Raw genomic sequence first — 26,687 nt, forward strand, 5'->3', positions numbered from 1 at the left:
GGATAATTATCTTTATTTTATTTAATTTAAACCCCAAGCCCTACAACAAAAATTTGAAAAAAAAAGGTAAACTAGAACATGTTGAATAAGTTAACTGTTCAATGATTCATATTTTTGTAGATATTTGGACATTTAACGATGATTATTAGTATAATATAAGTTCAGATTTTTGTTTATTTATAAAACACGAGTTTTCCTTTTTCCTTTTACACTTTCTGGACTGATTTTCTTTAGAAGAAGAAGTAAAAATGTTATGTTCAAATCACGGAGAACTACTATTTTCATTTGATTATTGACATTATAAACTGACAGAGAACAAGTTACCATAGGAAAACACAATTTTCGTCAAATACTTTTTAACAAGTATTTGAAAAAAACAAAACATCCTTTTAACAAACAAAGATTTATAAAAGGTTAGGTTAAGCGCCATAGACCTGAATTCAATTCATCTTATAAACAACGAAAAGCGGATACTAGTACTTTGATTTCTTTTGGAAATTTTAGTGACCAGTTGCAGGTACTTTTGAATCTTATCATTAAATATACAAATTAATAGGACATTAAAGCTATATTCAATTCTTTGTAGCCAGAAGGGTAGATATGGTAATTTAATCAAACACTTCGCCTAATTACCATAAATTTAAAAGGCCTCCTTCCTGCTCTGAGTTAGATCTTCTGTTACTTGAACTAAACCACTTACTTAATATTGAAGTGACATATATGCTTCAATTGTGTAGTTTGTGAATCATTCTTTATAAATATTTATGAAAGAAATTACATATTCCAAAACAAGATTATATATCGTTTTTTTTTTGGGCTTTTGTCTAGGTTTTCAAAGATCACGCAGCGATAACGTCATTTCCGGTGCCTCTTTCTACAACGCCTTGATTTTACAGAAAATTAAGCATTTTCCTTTCTCAATCGGATCATAAGAAATGTAGAGTTTACAAATGAAATAAAAAATTGTGCCTAAAAATGTTTCAGGTTTGTGCTTAACAAAATTAACCGTAATTATTGTCCCTTTCGGCTCGAAAAAAGTGTTATTTCATTTTGCAGTTTATAAGGCTCTTTTTAGTTAGAAATGTGAAATGATATACTGATTGTTCTAGAATATCGATGATTTGGATTCGGAATAACTAAGATACGAAATTAATCACTATAAAAAAGACTCACTAAGCTTCAGTTAAAAAAAGTGCAGCCATACATAATTTCTCCCTGGTAAATTTTATTTTTTTTTTCTACCCTTTCGCCTAAACAATACAAGTTCTCCAAATTTGCATAAATATCTAGTAGAAGCGTTGTAATCTCATGTTTTTATGATATCTAATATAACATATGATAGTAGTAACATTGTACAATAATCTCCACATCTCTATTGAAAAACAAAAATATTAATAAATAATTAACCAAATTTAAGTTATAATTGTTCTTCTGTTAATTATGATGGATACTGTTAAATTGCAATACTACAAAGGTAATTGATAAATGTGTATCCGAAACATAATCTGGTCGTATTCCGTCCTTAATCTATTTATCGACACTTCCCGTCTAGTTATTCATGGCTTTGAATAAAATCTACCATTTAATATAGTAGTTTTGTTTTTATTTTGTGAAAACACCTTTTCTTTACGATTGGTAGATACAAGTCTAAACGTAAAATATTTTTTAAAACATAAATTACAGAAGCACTAAAATGATGGTGTTCAAATAGTATCTTCAAACCACTCAACATATACATTTATTTAAACGTTGTAACAAGAATTCATTTTAGTGACACTTAATTGTATTGAACCAGTGTCTTCTTGCTATTCCTACATTTTGTATTTTACTATTCTGAAATTATGGTAAGAACAATAAATGTTGTTATTGCAAAATATGTTGTTTTTGTCATTAGTGTCTAATAAGGTCACAGGTAAATTTACCTGTGGAAATTAAATAAAAATAATTTTTTATATGAAAATTATAAAAAAAAATTTGTTTGTTTGTTTGAAAACATGTATTGAGTGATATAATTAAGTGTTTCTTATCTTGAACATGAAATTATTTAAAAGAAAAGGTAGTCAAAACATTTAGTAGTCTCGAAAATAAAATTATTTAAAAGAAGTAGTGAAAGCATTTAAAAGTCTGAAAAAAACCGATTTAAAAGAAAAGCATTTAATAGTAACCAACACTTTCAGCATTAAAGGGAGCTTTTTTCACCACACTCAGTGTATCTGGAGAAATGCACAGAAGCATGGTTTGCAGATTGCATACAGTGATAAAGGCAACATTCATCAACTTGTTCGGAGAGCTGCAGTTCTTCCACTTTTACCACCCAATACAGTCGAAGATGTTTGGTTTAGCGCACTGGAGGACATCGATGCTGCATATTTGAGACAGCAACTCTTAACTTCACAGACTATGTAACAAGCTACTGGGCTGGTGAGAAATACAGGAAAATAGATGACGGCTTCAAACACTAAAAGCTAGGTTACAAAATGATAAAAAAGAAAGGCGAAAAATACAAGAAAGACATTCAAACTCATAAATCGAAAATAAACTGACAACTCCATGGCTAAAAAAAGAAAATGACAAACAAAACTACACAAAACAAAACATAGAAAACTAAAGACTGAGCAACACGAACCCCACCAAAAACTGGGGGTGATCTCAGGCGTTCCATAAGGATAATCAGATCATATGACACCGTCGTGATGCTCATGTTAGTACAAACCCTGTAATAAGTCTAACTCGATAGGTCACATTCGTGAAAAGGGGACGGGATTGTAGTTCCGTCATTAGGAACTTATCCGCTATCATCTGTGGAATTGATATTCAATAACGATCAACCAACTCGTGTTGGCGTCCGTAAAATTTACGAAGGGATGATTTCAACTTCTCAACTTGGAACTCTAGGTTTAATAGCTTCCTTGTGAGAAGCAACCTTCTATCAAGGAAATCATGATAAGAAATACAAGCCCTGGAACATTATATCAACTGGGAGATATATACACCGTATGCAGAAATTACGCCAGTACAGTATGGAGATGCTGCTTCTCATCTTCTGCACATTGATTGAGACTTTGTGTTCTCTTCTGTGTTCAATTTAGTGCAATGTATTATTGTGTTAGAACTCTGTTTTAATGTTAATTTAGTGTACTTTTCGGTGGTTTGTTTCAATATATATGTGTAACTCAAAATTTAGTGCTTTGTTTCAGAGAACAATAAACCATGATTACTACAATTTTGATATATTTATATTTGAATTGATATTACTTACTTGTATATATTAATCATGTTAATGTTTTCACCTAAATAATTTTAATTGATTGTGAATAACATTGTGCCTATAAATTCATATTGTGCTTATGATTATTATTTTCACAAAATGTGCTATAAAATTATTAAATAAAATATGATTTATTTTCCACAAGATTTACCTGGATTTACATTGGTTCATTAGTTTAGCGTTGTTACAACATAATCCAACATAAACACATTGTTTACATAAAATTTCTGGGAACTCCAACATAAAATTTTATTATTTTACCTATAAAATTCAAAATGTAATCATTAAACCATACAAATAACAGATTTTATTGATTAACTTATTTCAAATAGCTATCAAATGCTAGAACTTTTTACACTCAGTTCTTTATTGATTTTATGTCAATATCCAAGAATAGATTTATAAGGGGAAACACATTCAAGAAGTTTAAAAACAAATAAGATGGACAATGTCAAAGCGTTATAATTATTTCGCCAAAGCTTTAGAAAATTTCCATCGAAAGCGAATATTTACCAACCATTACACAAGGTCTGCTTAGGATACCTGAAGTAATGGCAAATCAACATTCAATATAGATCATTTGGCTAAATGTAATTCAATTCATTATTAGAGCAGGCCATTTCCCTCATGATAATGATAAAATGTTTCAATGAATTTATGTAAGCAAAAATTTACAGGATAGGAATTGCAAAAATACAAAAAAAAAAACACAAAAAACACAAAAACTCGAAATTCAAAATGTGTTAGCATTGTTCAAACATGTATGCAGCATTTTGTAAAATACAAAAAATGATCCTGCCAATGTGGCTTTGTTCAACAATTTCAACAATTAAAAATGAAAAATGTACACAAACAGTTCTAAATATATTGTGTAATGTATTGTTTGTTCAAATAGCTTTTTAACTCTGATAAAAACATTTTAAAATCAGTATCAAATTCAAATTGAAATTTCAGTAAAGCTTAATATATTTCTGTAACATTTTAACTGTGAGTCAACTGAGGTCCAATAAAACAGCAAATCATTCTTTGTGAAATCTCTATTAAAAGTTTTGTGATTGGAAATTATCCAATTCGTCTAAGACAAAGCCCTGATAAAATAATGTGAGTAGGCTTCATTTTTAAATCTTACTCTACGCCATACGCTTTCTTCACAAAAGCTAAGCCTGCAGCTGATTTTATACGTTTCAAAGTTACCATTAATCGATAAATTGTTGGTTTTGTCCTGTCTGATTTTTCCCAGTTTTTCCATTTTACTAAAAGATCGTTTATTTGACCGTTCAAGTCCTTTGGAAAATTATGCATAGTTTCCTTGATGTCACCAATGCTAATACCCAATTCTACTCCTAGGTGAACTACACAATCACCTATCAGCTTCTTTTCTGTCAAAGTATTAATTACGTCATCTGACGGAACATCTTGCAGACGATTTTCGGCTATTTCTATTAAAAAAAGAGAAAGATATGCATAAGGAAAACAATAGGTCATACCATAATCAGATATTTAAACATCTGCTATCAAATCAGATATTTTATCAGTTTCATTTAATGATATTGGCAGAAGGCTCTAGGGTGAGATAAACAAAAGGCTGTTATACTGTATCTGATATGAAAGTTGTCGTGTAATGATATTTTTATCATATACTTGTTTGTTTTGAATTGTTTTACCTAGAAAAACACCACCTGCATCTACTTAATTTAAGCTACAAGCCAACACTGTCGACATTCACTTATATATCATTATAATCCATACACATTGAAACGTAGAATATTTTTTAAAATCATATTTCCTAGAACTTTTACATTGCTGATAATTGTTTAAAAAGCATTTATGAACAGCATTTCAGACCAGTCTGAATCAGTCTAAAATAAGTATGATCTGTGCGGCAATTTCAGAGAGCATTGTTCTTACGCTAAAGACTTAACAAGTATAGATAAATATACTGTATTTTTTTACTTACATTTTTATTATCTATTTTTGTGTTTCTCAATCGTTTTTCTTTCCGCATACTCTACGTGCATATTTGTTATCAGTGAATAAGGATGTGCCTGTCCAAAGTCAAGAGCTTGTAATTCAGTGGTTGTCGTTTGTTACTGTGTTACATATTTGTTTTTCGTTCATTTTTTTGTACATAAATTAGACCGTTAGTTTTCTTGTTTGAATTGTTTTACATTTGTCATTTCGGGGCCTTTTATAGCTGACTATGCGGTATGGGCTTTGCTCATTGTTGAAAGCCGTACGGTGACCTGTAGTTGTTAATTTCTGTGTCATTTGGTCTCTTGTGAAGAGTTGTCTCATTGGCAATCACACCACATCTTCTTTTTTATAAGTATAAATAATGAAACATTTCTGTAACATTCCAACAGTGAGTCAAATGAGGCCCAGAGAGATTAAAAAAACAAAAACTGTATCTGCATTCAAGTACACTTTAGCTGTGTTATAAACAAAGTAAGAAATTTAAAGTTTTACCACAATGTATATCATAGGTGTATTATTTTGTATTGAGTGTGAATGACGTCAATTTTTACTGAACTAGTACACATTTTTGTTTAGGGGCCAACTGGAGCTCACCTCCGGATGCGAGATTTTCTCGCTATGTTGATGGCCCATTGGTGGCCTTGTGCTGTTTTCTGCTGTTTTGTCTGGTTGTTGTCTCTTTAACACATTCCCCATTTTCATTCTCAATTTTATTATTATGGCACCCTCAACGGAGTTGGGGTGACATATTGTTATTCTACGTTTCTTTTTTTTCTTATTATGTCACCCAATCGACAATGTCGGGTGACATATTGTTTTTCCTCTGTTTCTTTTTCCCTATTATTATTATTATTATTATTATTATGTCACCCGATCGATAATGTCGGGTGATATATTGCTTTTCCTCCGTTTCTTTTTTTTTATTATGGCACCCTCAACGGAGTTGGGGTGACATACCGTTATTCTACGTTTCTTTTTTTTCTTATTATTTTTCTGACACAAATTTTGTCCGCGCGAGTTCTCGGAATCCAATGGACCAATGTAGATGGAACTCTACTATAATGAGCAACCCCATGTAAAGTTGTGCACCTTGCTATGGAATGGTAAAAAATGGCCGCCGTTTCCATGGAAACAGCAAAAATGCCAAAAAAATCAAAGTGTTCCAAACTGGAAGAAACTCCACAGGAATGGTAACTGGCATGTGCTGATTTACAGTTTGACTTCGGAATTTTCAATATGGCTGCCGTTACCATGGAAACAGCTAAATATCAAAAAATCTAACTCTTCCGTTATAAGACCCAACTGGATGAAACTTAATGAAAATGTTACCCAGTATGCCAAGATGCCAAGACAATATTTGGATACTCCAAAATGGCCGCCGTTGTCATGGAAACTGGGGGCAAGTTTGACATTGACCCTATGGGAAAATGCATAAAATCAGCATTTTCTTAAAGAGTATTTCACCAAAGTCAATGAAACTGTATTGATACATAACATGACATGTGGCAATGAGATGTCTGCTTTTAGAATTTTGGAATTATCCACTGTAACCATGGCTGCAGCATAAATGTCCAAAATTTCAAAAAAAATCAAAATGCTGCCAACTCGATGAAACTTCACAGAAATGGTAACTGGCATAGGCAGAGTTGCATTTTGAAGTTGGAATTTTAAAAAATGGCCGCCGTAACCATGGAAACAGCAAAAATGTCCAAAATTTCAAAACGCTTCAAACTTAATGAAACTTTACAAAAATGATAATTTGCATGTGTAGATGCACTCTTTGACTTTGGAATTTTCTAAATTGCTGCCACTCACCTGACAAGGGGGGAAGGGTGCCATCCGCTATTGCTTGCAATTGTAAATGCAAATCTAGTTATTATTATTCTTCCACCTAATTTTGTCCTGCAGTTTTCTCAGAGCCTAATGCACCAATCTTAATGGTTGTTCACTATAACAAGGAACCCTGACTTACGAGTTGCAGTGCAACTTTGGCACAAAAAAATTGATGCCATCACCATGGAAACCAAAGAAAGGTGAAAAAATAAAATTTTTGAGTTTGGTGGATTTTTTGGATATTCATAAACTTAGAATCATGAAATTTTAATACAATGTAGGTACCCACTATATACTGGTTTTGGATGATTTTGGCAATCACTGGAACTACTATGTTGCCATGGAAACTACACCAAAAATTTCAAAAATATCAAAATGCTCAAAATTTAATGAAACTGCACAGTAATGATGAACAAAATTGGTAGATGTGGAATTTGGCGTTGGAATTTCAAAAATGTCTGCCGTTACCATGGAAACAATGCAAAACTGGTAAAACTGATCCAAAAAACCAAAAAGTGGCATTTACTTTCTTAAAATAGTATGTCGAATCCATTGAAATTTTAATGGTATGTTCCCTCCCATGTACCAATGTAGCACTTGTCATTAAATTTGGGGAATGGTCTATGTAACCATGGAAACCAGCAAAAAATGTCAAAAATTTCCAAAAATTACAAAATGCTCCAAACTTAATGAAACTTAATATGATTCTTAACTGGCAAGTCTAGATGAGACTTTTGACTTTGAAATTTCCAAAATGGCCACCGTTGCCATGGAAACTGCAAAAATGTCAAAAAATTTTAAATGATCAAAAATGCTCTAAATGTTCTAAAAATTTACAGTACCATGTATATCCATGCATATATAAGCATCCCGGTTTAAAATTTTTGAAATGGCTGCCACTTAGTGGCAATGGGGGGAAGGGTGACATCCGCTATTGCTGGCAATGGCAAATCTAGTTATGGCACCCCCAACGGAGTTGGCGTGACATATTGTTATTGTTCGTTTCTTTTATTCTTATTATGGCACCCTCAACGGAGTTGGGGTGACATATTATTATTGTTCGTTTCTTTTTTTTCTTATTATTATATTTATTCTTCCACACTTTTTTGTCCATGCTATTTCTCAGAATTGGCTTGAACAATATTGATGGAACTATACCATAATGTAGACCACTATATAAAATTGTGCAATCGGGGTATGACATCATCAAGATGGCTGCCGTTGCCATGGAAACTGAAACTAGAGGCTCTCAAGAGCCTGTGTCGCTCACCTGACTCTACTTTGGTTTTAGAAATCATGTAAAGATAGATAAAAATCATAACAGATACCCAAATAATGATTGAGGCCAAATTTTGATTAATATTGGTCCTGTTATTTAATAAAATATCCTGGTGGCCATCTTGAACAGTAAATCGGCAACAAAGTAGCAACACTTGGTCAGCACTTCATAAGGAACATTCATACCATGTTTGGTTTCATTCCATTCAGTGGTACTCTAAAAGAAGACATGTGTATGTATTTCCCATAGGGTCCTATGTTAAACTAAGTTCCCCGATGGCGGCCATCTTGGATGATGGATCGGCTACAAAGTAACAACACTTGGTCAGCACCTCATAAGGAACATTCATGCCATGTTTGGTTTCATTCCATTCAGTGGTTCTCTAAAAGAAGTCATTTGTATGCATTTCCCATAGGGTCCTATGTTAAACTAAGTCCCCCGCTGGCGGCCATCTTGGATGATAGATCCGCTACAAAGTAAAAACACTTGGTGAGCACCTCATAAGGAACATTCATGCAATGTTTGGTTTCATTCCATTCAGTGGTTCTCTAAAAGAAGTCGTTTGTATGCATTTCCCATAGGGTCCTATGTTAAACTAAGTCCCCTGCTGGCGGCCATCTTGGATGATGGATCGACTGCAAAGTAACAACACTTGGTCAGCAACTCATAAGGAACATTCATACCATGTTTGGTTCAATTCCATTCAGTGGTTCTCTAAAAGAAGACAATTGTATGTATTTCCCATAGGGTCCTATGTTAAACTAAGTCCCCGCTGTCGGCCATCTTGGATGATGGATCGGCTACAAAGTAACAACACTTGGTCAGCAACTCATAAGGAAGATTCATGCCATGTTTGGTTTCATTCCATTCAGTGGTTCTCTAAAAGATGACATTTGTATGTATTTCCCATAGGTCCTTTGTTAAACTAAGTCCCCTGCTGTCGGCCATCTTGGATGATAGACCGACTGCAAAGTAACAACACTTGGTCAGTACCTCATAAGGAACATTCATGCCATGTTTGGTTTCATTCCATTCAGTGGTTCGCTAAAAGAAGACATTTGTATGTATTTTCCATAGGTCCTTTGTTAAACTAAGTCCCCTGCTGTCGGCCATCTTGGATGATGGACCGACTGCAAAGTAACAACACTTGGTCAGCACCTCATAAGGAACATTCATGCCATGTTTGGTTTCATTCTATTCAGTGGTTCTCTAAAAGAAGACATTTGTATGTATTTCCCATAGGGTCCTATGTTAAACTAAGTCCCCTGCTGGCGGCCATCTTGGATGATGGATCGGCTACAAAGTAACAACACTTGGTCAGAACCTCATAAGGGACATCCATGCCATGTTTGGTTTCATTCCATTCAGTGGTTCACTAAAAGAAGACATTTGTATGTATTTCCCATAGGGTCCTATGTTAAACTAAGTCCCCTGCTGGCGGCCATCTTGGATGATGGACCGACTGCAAAGTAACAACACTTGGTCAGCATCTCATAAGGAACATTCATGCCATGTTTGGTTCCATTCCATTCAGTGGTTCTCTAAAAGAAGACATTTGTATGTATTTCCCATAGGGTCCTATGTTAAACTAAGTCCCCCGCTGGCGGCCATCTTGGATGATGGATCGGCTACAAAGTAACAACACTTGGTCAGCACCTCATAAGGAACATTCATGCCATGTTTGGTTTCATTCCATTCAGTGGTTCTCTAAAAGAAGACATTTGTATGTATTTCCCATAGGGTCCTATGTTAAACTAAGTTCCCCGATGGCGGCCATCTTGGATGATGGATCGGCTACAAAGTAAGAACACTTGGTCAGCACCTCATAAGGAACATTCATTCCATGTTTGGTTTTATTCCATTCAGTGGTTCTCTAAAAGAAGTCATTTGTATGCATTTCCCATAGGGTCCTATGTTAAACTAAGTCCCCCGCTGGCGGCCATCTTGGATGATGGATCGGCTACAAAGTAACAACACTTGGTCAGCACCATATAAGGAACATTCATGCCATGTTTGGTTTCATTCCATTCAGTGGTTCTCTAAAAGAAGTCATTTGTATGCATTTCCCATAGGGTCCTAAGTTAAACTAAGTCCCCCGCTGGCGGCCATCTTGGATGATGGATCGGCTACAAAGTAACAACACTTGGTCAGCACCTCATAAGGAACATTCATGCCATGTTTGGTTTCATTCCATTCAGTGGTTCTCTAGAAGAAGTTCAAAATGTAAAAAGTTAACGCCGACGACGGACGACGGACGCCAAGTGATGAGAAAAGCTCACTTGGCCCTTTGGGCCAGGTGAGCTATAAATGTGAAAAAAAGCAAATTCTAAATCTTTCGTTATAAGAGGCAATCTCTTGAAAGTTTATGTAAATGTTGGCAGTGATGCCCTGAGGTACCAACAGTACTTGGAATTTTCAAAATGGCTGCCATTGCCATGGAAACTGGAGAGAAAAGTTTAACATTGAGCCTATGGGAAAAAAAATCAAACCAGCATTTTCTAAAGGAATATAAGATCAAACTCAAAGAAACATCATGAATATATAACATGACATAAGTCAATGTTGCAACTGTTGTTGGAATTTTCGAAATGGACACCGTAACCATGGAAACTGCAAAAATATTCAAAAATTTCAAAATGATCTAAACTAAATGAAACTTATAATAAATTGTAACTGACATTTGGAGATAAGACTTTAGACTTCGGAATTTCCGCCGTTGCTATGGAAACTGCAAAAATAAAAAAAAATGTTACAAATTTTCCGAAAATTTACAGACAAATTTGTTGTAATGCATTTAAGTGCTTTGACTGATTTTAATTTTCAAAATGGCTGCAGTTTAGTGGCAATGTGGGAAGGGTGCCATCCGCTATTGCTTGCAATTGCAAATCTAGTTATGGCACCCTCAACGGAGTTGGGGTGACATATTGTTATTCTACGTATCTTTTTTTCTTATTATTATGGCACCCTAAACGGAGTTGGGGTGACATATTGTTATTCTACGTTTCTTTTTTTCTTATTATGTGACATATTGCTTTTCCTCTGTTTCTTTTTCCCTATTATTATTATTTTTCTTCCACCTAATTTTGTCCAGCAGTTTTCTCGGAGGCAATGGAACCAATCTTCATGATTGTTGAGCATAATGAGGACCACCATCAGTGGAGTTGCAGTGAAACTTTGGAACTTTAAAATGGCCGCCGTTTCCATGGAAACAGCAAAAATGTGAAAAATATTTTTTTTGTTTTTGATGACTTATTTGAGAATGCCTGAACTAAAAACCTTCAAATCTTTATACAACATAGGTATCCACTATATACAGGTTTTGGATGATTTTGAGAATCATCAGAACTACTGTATTGCCATGGAAACTGGGGAAAGGTTTCCCATTATGCTTTTTCTTGAAGAATATAACATCAATCCCAATGAAACTTTATATATATGTTACATGGCATGTACCAATTTGGCATCTGTCTTTGGAATTTTGGAAATGGTCACCGTAACCATGGAAACATCAAAATTTTCAAAAAAATTAAAATGTTCCAAACTTCAAGAAACTTTACAAAAATGTTTATTGGCATGTATACTTGCGCTTTACGACTTTTGAATTTTCAAAATGGCTGCCGTTACCCTGTCAATGGGGGAAGTGTGCCATCCGTTATTCCTAGCAATTACAAATCTAGTTATTTTTTTTTCTTCCACTTTTTTTGTCCAGCTTATATTTTATGAACCAATAGTCATGGAACTTTACCATAATGTTAACCAGCATGTGCAGATTTGCAATCGGGGTATGGCATTTTCAAGATGGCCTCCGTTACCATGGAAACAGCAAAAATGTCCAAAATTTCAAAATGCTCCAAACTTAATGAAACTTTACAACAATGTTAATTGGCATGTGTAGATGCGGTTTTTGACTTTTGAATTTTCAAAATGGCTGCCGTTACCCTGGCAATGGGGGGACGAGGGTGCCATCCGTTATTGCTCGCAATTACAAATCTAGTTACGGCACTCTCAACCGAGTTGGGGTGACATATTGTTATTGTTCGTTTTTTTTTTTTTTTTTTTATTATAATTAAGTCGCCAAAACGGAGTTTTTGGGACTTTATGTTTTTGTCCCGTTTCTTATTAAGTCGCTTTTTTATGTTTTTGTCCCGTTTCTTCTTATTAAGTCGCCAAAACAGTTTTGGGGACTTTATGTTTTTGTCCCGTTTCTTATTATTAGGTCTTTCCACTTTTCTGTGGAAAGACCTATTGTATTTGTTCTGATTGTTATTATTATTATTATTATTATTATTTTTTTTTTTTCTTCCGCCTAATTTTGTTCTCACGTAAAATTTTTGTTTCGCAAGATGTCGCTTAGATATTTCTTACATAATATCATACAGTTTTTTGCGCTTTTTATTATCACCCATTCTAAGCCGAACAATTTTCTTTGTAGGAGTTATCTTCCCGAACTCTTTCCTTGTTACTGCATCTCCTCCGTAACCGTAAAAGAAAGCGACAAATTTATTTTACCAAATTGCTCGTTATATCCTCAGGATGTTTTGTCCAATTTTGACCGAGGCGGTACGTAAACTCTATATGAGAGTTATTTCCCCTTCTGTATTTGACATAAGGGATATATAAATGTATAGCATGAATGGGAAGTGATAGAGACCTAAGGTATATTGATTTGAGTTCCTTGGTCCATTTAAATGAAATTGAGGCCAAGGTCAAAGGTCAAGGTCATATTCTAGATTTTAACTTTTCCTTGTTATTTGATCTCCCCTGTCACTTTTAAAGACAAATTAAAAACAAGTGCAAAATGTTTGCCTAATTGTGATTAAGATATGATACATTTGGTCTGAAACAATCCAATGACATCTTATAGGAGTTATTGTCCCTGAAATGATTCAATTTAAGGTTAAATGATTATTACTCCAACTTGTTACATGATAAAGCCATAGGGTCTTTTGCAAACTGTTGGTTGACCTATGACCTTGAAAAATGTCAACCGGAAGTGACCTAGAGTGAACCGGAAGTAGTATTTTTTGCCCTTATTTCATGGAAAAGTACCTAGAAACCATATATTTTTTGAATGACCATAGGTTAACCTATCTTTTGAGACCGGAAGTAACATTTTATAAACCGGAAGTAGCATATTATCTTCCTTATTACAGGCATAAGTACATACAAACTATATATTTTTGGAATCAGTGTGAATAAAGCTATCATATGAGACCGGAAGTGACATTTTCTAAGCCGGAAGTAGCTAATTATCTCCCTTTTTACATGCAAAAGTATATATTAACCATATATTTTTGGAATCAGTATAAATAAAGCTATCATATGAGACCGGAAGTGACATTTTCTAAACCGGAAGTTGGCAATTATCTCCCTTATTTCAGGCAAAAGTATATAGAAACCATATATTAATTGAATCAGTATGAAGAAACCAAAACTTGGACGCCAATAGTAATTTTGAGTAAACTGGATGAAGCTTCTCATCAATTATTTAGAACATTGATGTGGAAAGACCTTTTATTGTTCTCTGAACAATTGTATTTTAATTATTATTGTTATTATTATTATTATTATTATTATTATTCTTAACCCCAATTTGTCCGACCATTTTCTTCCAAGCCTTAAATGATGGAAACTTTATATTTGGTATGATGATGGGGTAGTATCCCTAGGGGTGCATTCACTATTTTTTATTTCAAATGGGGGTCAACTTGGCACTATTTGGGGGCCGGGACATGGGTGGGGTCATTTTTCGACTATTGATTCGCTACTGGTAGAACCTTTAAGTTTTGTGTAATACAAGAGACCGATGTCCAGGTGTCCATTCCACATTTTTTATTTCAGCCGGGGTCATCTCGGCATTATTTTAGTGGGTCAATTTTCATGGAACATTCTAGAACAATAGTCATGTGATTATGTTGAATTATGCCTATGTACTTTTTATGTTACATAATGATAGATTATTACAGGTAGCACCATTTGTAGCTGTAATTTGAGTTTGGAATTTTTAAAATGGCCGCCGTTGCCATGGAAACTGCAAAAATGTGAATTTTTTTTTAAATGCTTCAATTTTAATGAAATTTTACAGAGATGTTAACGAATGTATGTAGATTTGGAATTTGACTTTGGAATTTCCAAAATGGCCGCCGTTGCCATGGAAACAACAAAAATGCGAAAAATCTAGATTTGGTCCAATCTTTATGAAATTTGACAGTAATGTGACCTGTCATGTGTAGATGTACCATCCGACTTTGGAATTTTCAAAATGGCTGCCGTTACAATGGAAACTGCAAAAATTTCGAAAAATTCAAAATGCTTCAAACTAAATGAAACTTTACACAAATGTTGACTGTCTTATGTAGATGTAGCATTTGACTTTGGAATTTCCAAAATGGCCACCCTAACCATGGAAACAAGAATGCCTAACTTTGAAAATTGGTCCAATTTTTATGAAACTTGTAAGTGATGTGACCTGTCACGTGTAGATGTGATTTTTCAAAATGGCTGCCGTTACCATGGAAACAGCAGAACAATGGTTAGGGGCCGTTTTGGCGACTTTTGTGTTAGCATCCTAACACAGGATTACTTGTTATGTCACCCTCAACGGAGTTTGGGTGACTTATTGTTATTGTTCAACGCTTTTTTGTCTTATTTTTATTCTTCCACACATTTTGTCCACGCTATTTCTCGGAATTGGTCAGACCAATGTCGATGGAACTATACCTTAATATGAACCGCCATGTGAAGTTGTGCAAGAGACATTGGAATGGTACAAAATGGCCGCCGTTATCTTGGAAACTGCAAAAATGTGAAAAAAATCGAAATTCTAAATCTTTTGTTATAAGAGCCAACCTAATGAAACTTTATGCAAATGTCGGCAGTGGTGCCCTGAGGTACCAACAGTACTTAGCATCTGCAAAATGGCTGCCATTGCCATGGAAACTAGAGAAAAGTTTAACATTGACCCTATGGGAAAAAACATCAAACCAGCATTTTCTAAAGGAATATACGATCAAACTCAAAGAAATATCATGTATATAACATGGCATAAGTCAATGTTGCAACTGTTGTTGGAATTTTCAAAATGGACACCGTTACCATGGAAACATCGAAAGTATCCAAAAATTTCAAAATGGTCTAAACTAAATGAAACTGATAACAAATTGGTACTGACAATTGGAGATAAGACTTTGTACTTCGGAATTTCGAAAATGGCCGCCGTTGCCATGGAAACTGCAAAAATAAAAAATAAATAAAAAATGTTTCAAATTTTCCGAAAATTTACAGACAGGTTTGTTGTGATGCATTTAAGTGCTATGAATATTTTCAATTTTCAAAATGGCTGCAGTTTAGTGGCAATGTGGGAAGGGTGCCATCCGCTATTGCTTGCAATGGCAAATCTAGCTATTATTATTTTTATTCTTCCACACATTTTGTCCAAGCTATTTCTCAAAATTGAATAGACCAATGTTGATGGAACTATACCATAATATGAACCACTATGTGAAGCTGTGCAAGCGACATTGGAATGGTACAAAATGGCTGCCGTTACCATGGTAACGGCAAAAATGCAAAAAAAAAATGAAAATTCTAAATCTTTCGTTATAAGAGGAAACCTTTTGAAAGTTTATGTAAATGTTGGCAGTGGCTGCCATTGCCATGGAAACTGGAGAAAAGTTTAACATTGATCCTATGGGAAAAAACATCAAATCAGCATTTTCTTAAGGAATATAGGATCAAACTGAAACAAATTTCATGAATATATAACATGACGTAGGTCAATGTTGAAACTGTTGCTGGAATTTTCGAAATGGACACCGTCACCATTGAAACAGCAAAAATCTCGAAAATTCTCAAAATGCTCCAAACTGAATGAATCTCATTATAAATGATAAATGGCAAGTAAAAATAAGACTCTGGACTTCGGAATTTCCAAAATGGCCGCCATTGCCATGGAAACTACAAAAATGTGAAAAATTGAAAAATGCTCAAAACTTTCTGAAAATTTACAAACAAATATGTTGTGATGTATTTATGTGTAAATACTGTTTTTAAATTTTCAAAATGGCTGCAGTTTAGTGGCAATGTGGGAAGGGTGCCACCCGCTATTGCTTGCAATCGCAAATCTAGTTTTGGCACCCTCAACGGAGTTGGGGTGACATATTGTTATTCTACGTTTCTTTTTTTCTTATTATGGCACCCTCAACGGAGTTGGGGTGACGTATTGTTATTCTACGTTTCTTTTTTTTTCTTATTTTTCTTCCACACATTTTGTCCGCGCGAGTTCTTTGAATCCAATGGACCAATGTTGATGGAATTCTACTATAATGAGGACCCCATGTAAAGTTGTGCACCTTGCTATGGAATGGAAAACAAATTGCCGCCGTTTCCATGGAAACAGCAAAAAGCGAAAAAAATCAAAGTTTTCCAAACTGGAAGAAACTCCACAGGAATGATAACTGGCATGTGCTGATTTGCAGTTTGACTTTGGAATTTTCAAAATGGCTGCCGTTACCATGGAAACAGCTAAAATATCAAAAATTCTAACTCTTTTGTTATAAGAACCAACTGGATGAAACTTTATGAAAATGTTACCCAGTATGCTAAGATGTCAAGACAATATTTGGATAGTCCAAAATGGGCGCCGTTGTCATGGAAACTGGGGGCAAGCTTTACCTTGACCCTATAGGAAAATGCATAAAATCAGCATTTTCTTAAAGAGTATTTGACCAAACTCAATGAAACTGTATTGATATATAACATGACATGTGGCAGTGAGATGTCTGCTTTCAGAATTTTGGAATTATCCACTGTAACCATGGAAACAGCAAAAATGTTCAAAATTTCAAAAAAATCAAAATGCTGCAAACTGGATGAAACTTTACAAAAATGGTAACTGGCATGGGCAGAGTTGCATTTTGAAGTTGGAATTTTCAAAATGGCTGCCGTAACCATGGAAACAGCTATAAAGTTCAAAATTTCAAAATGCTCCTAACTTAATGAAACTTTACAAAAAGGATGTGTAGATGCACTCTTTGACTTTTGGAATTCGCTAAATGGCTGCCGCTCATCTGGCAATGGGGGAAGGGTGCCATCCGCTATTGATTGCAATGGCAAATCTAGTTATTATTATTTTTTTTCTTACACTTTTTTTGTCCAGCATATATCTCGGAATTTTATGAACCAATGTTAATGGAACTATACAATAATGTTAACCAGCATGTGCAGATTTGCAATCGGGGTATGGCATTTTCAAGATGGCCGCCGTTACCATAGAAACAGCACAAATGCGAAAAAAATCAAAATGTCCCAAATGGAAAGAAACTTCACAGAAATGGTAACTGGCATGTGCTGATGTGCAGTTTGACATAAGAATTTTCAAAATGGCCGCCGTTACCATGGAAACTGCAAAAATGTCAAAAATTTCAAAATGCTTCAAACTTATTGAAACTTTACAAAAATGTTAATCAGCATGTGTAGATGCACTCTTTGACTTTGGAATTTTCCAAATGGCTGTCGTTACCCTGGCAATGGGGGAAGGGTGCCATCCGTTATTGCTAGCAATTACAAATCTAGTTATTTATTTTTCTTCCACTTTTTTTGTCCAGCTTATATCTCAGAATTGTATGAACCAATGTAAATGGAACTATACCATAATGTTAACCAGCATGTACAGATTTGCAATCGGGGTATGGAACTTTCAAAATGGCCGCCATTACCATGGAAACAGCACAAATGTCCAAAATTTCAAAGTGCTCCAAACTTAATGAAACTTAACAGAAATGTTTATTGGCATGTGTAGATGCACTCTTTGACTTTGGAATTTTCAAAATGGCTGCCGTTCGCCTGGCAATGGGGGAAGGGTGCCATCCGCTATTGCTTGCAATTGCAAATCTAGTTATGGCACCCTCAACGGAGTTGGGGTGACATATTGTTATTGTTCGTTTCTTTTTTTCTTATTATTATGTCACCCGATCGACAATGTCGGGTGACATATTGCTTTTCCTCTGTTTCTTTGTTATTATTATTATTCTTCCAATGATTTTTGTCCGGCAGTTTTTTTGGAGCCAATGTAACCAATCTTAATGATAGTTCACTATAATGAGGAACACAAAATTTCGGGTTGCAGTAGGTCTTAAGAACATAAAAAATGACTGCCATTACCATGGAAACGGAACAAATGTGAAAAAATCCAGTTTTTAGTTTTGGTGAACTATTTGGATATGCTTAAACTTAGAATCATTATATTTTAACACAATGTAGGTGCCCACTATATACTCTTGTTGGATGATTTTGGCAATCATTGGAAATACTATGTTGTCATGGAAACTAAACCAAAAATTTCAAAAATATCAAAATGCTCCAAACTTAATGAACCTTCACAGTAACGATGAGCAACATTGGAAGATGTGGCATTTGGAGTTAGAATTTCCAAAATGGCTGCTGCTACCATTGAAACAATGCAAAAAGGGCAAAATGCTCCAAAAACTTCAGGATTTGGTGAATAATTTTGGTATGCTTTAACTTAAAATCATCAAATTTTTATACAATATAGTTGTTCATTATATACAGGTTTTAAATGATTTGACAATCATTGGAACTACTATGTTACCATGGATACAGGAGCAAAAATTTCAAAAATCTCAGAATGCTTCCAACTTAATGAAACTTCACAATAATGTTGACTGTCATGTGTGGAAGCGGCAATTGGCGTTTGAATGTCCAAAATGGATGCCGTTACCATGGACACAAGGCAAAAAAGGAAAAATTATGCGTTAAATTTGTAAATCCGCTATATGTTCTAAAAAATTACAGAAAGATATATAGCCATCAGTATATATGTGCATTCACTGTTTAAAATTTTAAAACTGGCTGCAATCTAGTGGCAATGGGGGAAGAGTGACATCCGCTATTGCTTGCAATGGCAAATCTAGTTATATTTATTCTTCCACACTTTTTTGTCCATGCTATTTCTCAGAATTGGCTTGAACAGTATTGATGGAGCTATACCATAATGAGGACCACTATATGAAATTGTGCAATCGGGGTATGGCATCATCAAGATGGCTGCCGTTGCCATGGAAACTAATAAAATGTGAAAAAAAATGCAAATTCTAAATCCTTCATTATAAGACCTAGCTGAATGAAACTTTATGGTAATGTTCCTTGGTATGCCTAGATGTTGTGACAATATTAGGAAATTCCAAAATGGCCGCCATTGTCATGGAAACAGGGCGAAAGTTTAACATTGGCCCTATGGGAAAACACATTGAAGCTGCATTTCCTGCAAGAATATTAGATCAAACCTTCTACAACTTAATGGATATGTAACATGACATGTCCAAAAGTGGTACCTGTCTTTTGAATTTTGGAAATGGTAACGGGTAATATAACAACAAATTCAAATATTTCAAAATGCTCCAAAATTTATGAAACTTTACAAGAATGTTAATAGACATCTGTAGATGCGCTCTTTGACTTTGGAATTTTCAAAATGGCTGCCACTCACCTGGCAATGGGGGAAGGGTGCCATCCGCTATTGCTTGCAATGGCAAATCTAGTTTTTCTTATTTTTATTCTTCCACAAATTTTGTCCATGGTATTTCTCGGAATTGGATGGACCAATGTTGATGGAAGTAAAACATAATGTGAATCATTATGTGAAGTTGTGCAAGAGACATTGAAATGGTTCAAAATGGCCGCTGTTACCATGGAAACATATAAAATGTAAAAAAAATCAAAATACTAATTCTTTCGTTATTATAGCCAACCGAATGAAACTTTATGCAAATGTTGCCAGTGGTGCCCCGAGGTACCAACAGTACTTAGAAATTCCAAAATGGCTGCCATTGCCATGGAAACGGGGGAATAGTTTAACATTGACCCTATGGGAGAAAACATAAAAGTAGCATGTTCTTTAAGAATCCTTAATTAACCTCAGTTAAACTTTATAAATGTTAAACATGGCATAAGTCAATGTTGAAGCTGTTGTTAACATCAATATATACACATGTTGTCTGTCCCAAGGTCCCGTCTAAAAAGACTATAAATATAAGTCCACGATAATATACTTGCGCATCACGTGACGCCACGTTCTTCCTCGCGCGTGGGTCTAATTTTAGATTCTATAGAATTCCCAAACTATGTATAGAACTCAAACTTATTCTACGGGAAGAGAAAAAAATCGGCCGGGGGGATCAAAGACATGCGAAATCCAGCATGTATAATATATGTGCACTTTGACTTTGGTACATTCAAAATGGTTGCTGCTTCTGTGACAATGTCAAGGACAAGGTGACATCCTCCGCTATTGCTTACAATAGCAAATCTAGTTAACTTTTTCTTCCACTTTTTTTGTCCAGCTTATATCTTGGAACTATATGAACCAATTTTGATGGAACTATATAATAATGTTAACCACCATGTGCAGATTTGCAATCGGGTTACGGCATCGTAAAGATGGCTGCCGTTGCCATGGAAACAGCTCAAATGCGAAAAATTTCAAAATTCTAAATCTTTTATTATAAGACCCAACTGGATGAAACTTTACGGAAATGTTACTTGGTATACCTAGATGTGCAGACAATATATTAGGAATTCCAAAATGGCTGCCATTTTCATAGAAACAGGGCGAATGTTTAACAAAGACCCTATGGGATAAAACAATAAAGCAGCATTTTCTGAATGAAAATTACATCAAACCCAAGAAAACTTTATAAATATGTAACATGGCATGTGCCAATGTGGCATCTGTCTTTGGAATATTCGAAATGGTCGCGGTTACCATGGAAACAGCAAAAATGTAAAAAACTCAAAATGCTCCAAACTTGATGAAACTTTACAAGAATGTTAATTGACATATGACAAAAAGGCTGCCGTTAACCTAGCAATTGGGGGACGAGGGTTTCATCCATTATTGCTCGCAATTAAAATCTAGTTATGGCACCCTCAACGGAGTTGAAGTTAAGTATTGTTAACCTACGTTTCTTTTTTTTCATATTATTATTTTTCTTCCACACATTTTGTCCGCGCGATTTCTCGAAATCCAATTGACCAATGTTGATGGAACTCTACTATATTGAGAACCCCCATGTGAAGTTGTGCACGAAGCATGGAATGGTTCAAGATGGCGACCGTTTCCATGGAAACTGCAAAAATGTGAAAAATTTTCAAAGTTCTAAATCCATCATTTAAAAACCCAAGTGGATGAAACTTTATAGAAGTGTTACCTGATATGCATATATGTGCATGCAATGTTAAGAAGTTCAAAAATGGCCGTCATTGTCATGGAAACAGGGCGAAAGTTCAACATTGAGCCTATGGAAAAATACATAAAAGCTGCATTTTCTTAAAGAATATTACATAGAGATCAATGAAACTGTATTGATATGTAAAATGGCATGTGTCAATGTGGCGTCTGCTTTTGGAATTTTGGAAGATGTGCTCTTTGACTTTGGAATTTTCGAAATGGCTGCCAATCGCCTGGCAATTTGGGAAGGATGCCATCCGTTATTGCTAGCAACTACAAATCTAGTTATTATTTTTATTCTTCCACACATTTTTTCCACGCCAGTTCTCGAAATTGAATGGACCAATCTTGATGGAACTATGCTATAATGTTGACCATCATGTGAAGTTGTGCACCTGACTTTGGAATGTGCAAGATAACCACGGTTATCATTGAAACAGAAAAAAATGTTAAAAAAAAATAAAAATCCTAAATCTTTTGTTATAAGAACCAACCTATTGAAACTTTATGTAAATGTTGCCAGTGGTGCCCAACAGTAGTTAGAAATACAAAAATGGCTGCCATTGCCATGGAAACGGGGGAAAGGTTTAACATTGACCAAATGGAAAAACACATTAAAGCAGCATTTTCTTAAAGAATATTCAATAAAACTCAATGAAACTTTATGGATATGTACCATGGCATATGTCAATGCCTCATCTGTCTTTCGAATTTTGGAAATGGCCACCGTTACCACATGTACCACTGAAACACAAATATTTTCAAAAATTTCAAAATACTCCAAATTTAATGAAACTTTACAGAAATGTTAACTGGCATGTGTAGACGTGGTATTTGACTTTGGCATTTTCAAAATGGCTGCCGTAACTGTGACAATGGGAATGGGTGCCGTCCGCTATTGCTTGCAATGGCAATCTAGTTTTTATTATTATTATTATTTTTATTATTATTATTATTATTTTCATTGTTATTATTATTATTATTATTATTATTATAATTATTATTATTATTATTATTATTATTATTATTATACAGTAGAAATATATGTCCAAAACTTTCCGAGTTGCGGCGAATGTAACACGAGAACGTTACAAATGTACATGCGATACTTAACGGGAAGTATTTTATAATGTTTCTATATTAGCCCGGTATTATAATATTTGAGTAAACTGTATTTTATTATCTTACCATAAAATGTAAACGTTCGTTACTTATGTATATGATAATATTATTTATAATTGATAGATAAAGGTAATTCGAGAAAAAGTTCTAACGCTCACAATGTAAACAGAAGTATGTTCATTCAATAGTGTAAAGGTAGTGTTAAAACACGAACAAAATTAATCTCCATTTCAATGTGTTGATAGTTTTTTTTTACCTTGATGAAAATACTGGTCATCCATACCAGGTTGAAATAGTTTACACCTTGCAAACACATGCTACATCTAAATAAGTGGCGCTATAAAACATAGATTAATAATGATATCTGCAAATATTTATGATTCATCAATGAACAAAAAAATAAATTATACTTACCCACTAAACTATGGTCTTCTCTGTATACCTGTAATATGACAGATGTTATTTTAGAATAGAAAACACTGAAGGAGCTAACATATACGATCGAGAGCAAAAATGGTAAAACAGATAAAACCAACCAACTTGACATGGCTGCTAATCGTGTAAAATAGTATAAATTGAATTAAAATCGACTTAATTTGTACTAACGTCAGATATGAATTTCATGTTTCAACTTTTCTATAATTCTGTTATATGGCATAATAACTATTTTAGTTAGAAAGCATTTTTAAAGTAGTGAATGCATTTAAAAAATCAGCCAAAAGTAAATACAAGATATTAAAAATGGTACAGAGGCCATTGGCTGCAATTATCCTGGATACACTGACCAATTGTATCACAAGACTAGCTACGTGAAAATGTCTTACTGGACATTTTTCGGCAAATATAGATTAAATTAGTAATGCATCATATGGGTCAATATCCATAATGCGCCTTAAATTGAGGAACTCAAAAGTTGTGCATAAACAAAAAATCTCTGTGTAGTGATATTAGACATGTTTCTATTTTTAACAAGTGACTGAGCTTAACCATTTGTGTTGATTTAGAAATGTGTAAAAACTATGGAGTTATTCAATGTATTCAAAGTATTGAACTTTCAAAGCACTAATTGTGTGAAAAAAGGGATTTTTTACCACGAGGAGCCGCATCCAGGTTTTTCGGGGTATGCTAATTTACGGAAAAATGATTCGCACTTCGTACCCCTAAACTTTAATCACATAATTATGTGAAAATGTCTCAGCTTCGAACGAGCCATCATACATATCAAAGTTTACGATATGGACTGAGCTACAGAAGAAAACGTTACAATTACCGCCTATGTGAAATCAATTACGCATATTGACCCACATGACACGTTTTGAATTAATTGAAAATACAAAACCGTACATGAGTAAAACAAGCATTCCTTCCTGAAGCGTAAAACCTTTTTAACAGAAAAATTTCAGATGCATGATATTTCTTGAAGTCTGACCAAGATAACTTTTCCGTAAAGAATGTTGTCAATATTTAACCACTTACTACTGGTACATTTTAAATATCATTTTCACATCTACATACAGTTTTATTTTTTCAACAAACAAATTGTCATAGAAATTTTATTTGAAGTCTTGAAGCATTGCCTAGTTTAATCTCCCGTTATTAATATTGTTGTTAACATATAAAACTTTCTGTTTTTGAAATATTGTGATTTTCAAATAATTTCAGAAAATATTTTTTAGCGATACTTTATTTATTTTTCATTTGCGACATATGAATAACCTGAATAAGCCATTGAAAAATCAAGATTAATATAGTCCATTATAATCTGAAAGAACGTACTTAAAGAGTTATAGTTTTATATATAAACTTTAAAAATAAAAACCATTCTAACAAGAAAAAAAAAGTTATATCGATAATTTCCACAAATAGTTAACGGGAAGAGAAAACATGTGTTTTCTAAGTGTACATACATACTCTTCTCATATATTTTGTGACGGTATAATAATAAACCCCTAACAGGAGGGATTGTGTCTGATATTCATATGATGAAGACATAATCTTTCAATCAATTTAATTGAGGTCTGGAGCTGGCATGTCAGTAACTGCTAGTAGTCTGTTGTTATTTATGTATTATTGTCATTTTGTTTATTTTTTTTTTGTTTCCTATTCTGACATCGGACTCGGACTTCTCTTAAACTGAGTTGTATTGTGCGTACTGTTGTACGTTTGTTTTTTCTACATTGGCTAGAGGTATAGGGGGAGGGTTGAGATCTCAAAAAACATGTTTAACCCCGCCATATTATTGCGCCTGTCCCAAGTCAGGAGTATTTAGCCTTGGTTAGTCTTGTATCATTTTTAATTTTAGTTTCTTGTGAATAATTTGGAGTTTAGTATGACGTCCATTATCACTGAACTAGTATACATATTTGTTTAGGGGCCAGCTGAAGGACGCCTCCGGGTGCGGGAGTTTCTCGCTGCATTGAAGACCCATTGGTGGCCTTCGGCTGTTGTCTGCTCTATGGTCGGGTTGTTGTCTCTTTGACACATTCCCCATTTCCATTCTCAATTTTATGTAAAGATGTAAAATCTGTAGTAAACGCCCGTCAACTACTGACTAAACGGACACAGAGTAAACGCGCATTTACTCGAGTAGACATAAGCAATTTCCATTTTGACCTCGTTAGTGTAATATATAATCATAGGTTTGGACGTTGTTTTCAATTAAGACTTGTTTATATTTTTTCATTTGGGCTTGTATTATATTTGCCTTCGGGTTTATATGATCAGTTCATCCTTTTTTGACGCCTTACAATTCTTATTATACGATATTTGGAAAGCCATACAATTTACCTCAATTTAGGATAGACTCTTGAACTTTGAGGAGTCAAAGTATGATAAACCCGAAGGCAAATATAATATAAGCCCAAACGAAAAAAAAAATATATATATAACGCGAAAATTTGAGCTAACAAATAAAATATGTCCACGAGGCGTTGTCGTGTGTTAACTTCATGTTATGCTTGGTCCTCATCCAACTGTGCTTTCAACAACAAAAAAAAGTCTTTAGCGGCGTCATTGTAAATATACTATCCTCTACAAACACTGTTGTGTTGACGACATTATCTAACTTACTATAAAACCAGATTTAACCAAACGTTTTCCTAGGAAATCAAGAATGTAAAAATTGTTTCTCACTAGTTCCGTTAGTTCCTTGGAACATGAGTGTATTAAGTCAGGAATAAGATAGTTATTTTTCACTAGGTCCGTTGATAACGTTTGATTTTGTCAAGTTTCTTATGGACTTTCCCTTCTTGAATTTGCAATGGAGTTCGGTATTTTTGTTATACATTGTTAAATTTATTAAGTGTTGTTTAGCTTCACAGGTTGCAGCTCTTCTTCTTTTTAAACATTTTTTTACTGTATTTATTTGCTGTTATTAAAAACACTTTCAAAGTATTGTTCAATTGTTTGATCCTTTGTATCAACAGCCTATTATGTTGTACCGGCACAAGGACCGTTGAACCTACCAATAAACATTTATGGAGACAAAAAAAGCACATGGATACATATTGATATTACCAAGACAACTTATGCGATATAAAGTACATGTTTATCTTTGAATAAAAGTATCAGAGATTAAATAAAAAAAAAGGAGTTGACAATCTTACCTGACAGAGACAATGCTGTCTGTCAATGGCCGTCAGAGCTTTCTGCAATTTCTCAAATGTTGCTGTCGATTTGTCGCTTTCTGTTGAATCTCTCCATTCAAATAGCCCCATTAACATAAAGTCCATTGGATTTGAGAAATACCGGAAATTTAAGTTATCGTAATCAGCATTCTTCATGCCAAGGTTTATAAAGAAATTGTAGAAGTCACCAATTCCTATCGTTTTTGCTAGCTGTACAAAATGCTGATCATTTGGTCGCAAACACAGGATTTGTCTTTCAAGACCTTGAAGTGAAGATTAAATTCGATAATAAAACAACATGTCAGGATTAGAATTGTGGAACCAATGAAACTAACATAA

The 26,687-nt window shown here is 34.3% G+C and overlaps 1 protein-coding gene across 1 annotated transcript; it reads right to left on the reverse strand.

Moving 5' to 3' along the window:
- Positions 1–4,225: 4,225 nt before the first annotated feature.
- Positions 4,226–26,604, reverse strand: LOC127718476 (uncharacterized). Its single transcript, XM_052224521.1, has 3 exons — positions 26,328–26,604; positions 23,137–23,164; positions 4,226–4,707 (listed from the first exon to the last, which is right to left on the reverse strand). Exons 1-3 carry the CDS (start codon positions 26,502–26,504, stop codon positions 4,394–4,396), a joined length of 519 nt encoding a protein of 172 aa, XP_052080481.1. The 5' UTR covers positions 26,505–26,604; the 3' UTR covers positions 4,226–4,393.
- Positions 26,605–26,687: the final 83 nt, after the last annotated feature.

The sequence above is a fragment of the Mytilus californianus genome, unplaced genomic scaffold (assembly GCF_021869535.1).
Source record: "Mytilus californianus isolate M0D057914Y unplaced genomic scaffold, xbMytCali1.0.p SCAF_10, whole genome shotgun sequence".
Lineage (NCBI taxonomy): Eukaryota > Metazoa > Mollusca > Bivalvia > Mytilida > Mytilidae > Mytilus > Mytilus californianus.

What these genes read in the sequence shown, in the direction of transcription:
- LOC127718476 (XM_052224521.1), bottom strand. Translation starts at nt 26,504, where the DNA reads ATGAAGAATGCTGATTACGATAACTTAAATTTCCGGTATTTCTCAAAT. An exon ending in GACAGCATTGTCTCTGTCAG is followed by an intron (nt 23,165 to 26,327) that starts GTAAGATTGTCA and finishes GTCATATTACAG; the next exon opens with GTATACAGAGAAGACCATAG. An exon ending in AGAAGACCATAGTTTAGTGG is followed by an intron (nt 4,708 to 23,136) that starts GTAAGTATAATT and finishes TTTTTTTAATAG; the next exon opens with AAATAGCCGAAAATCGTCTG.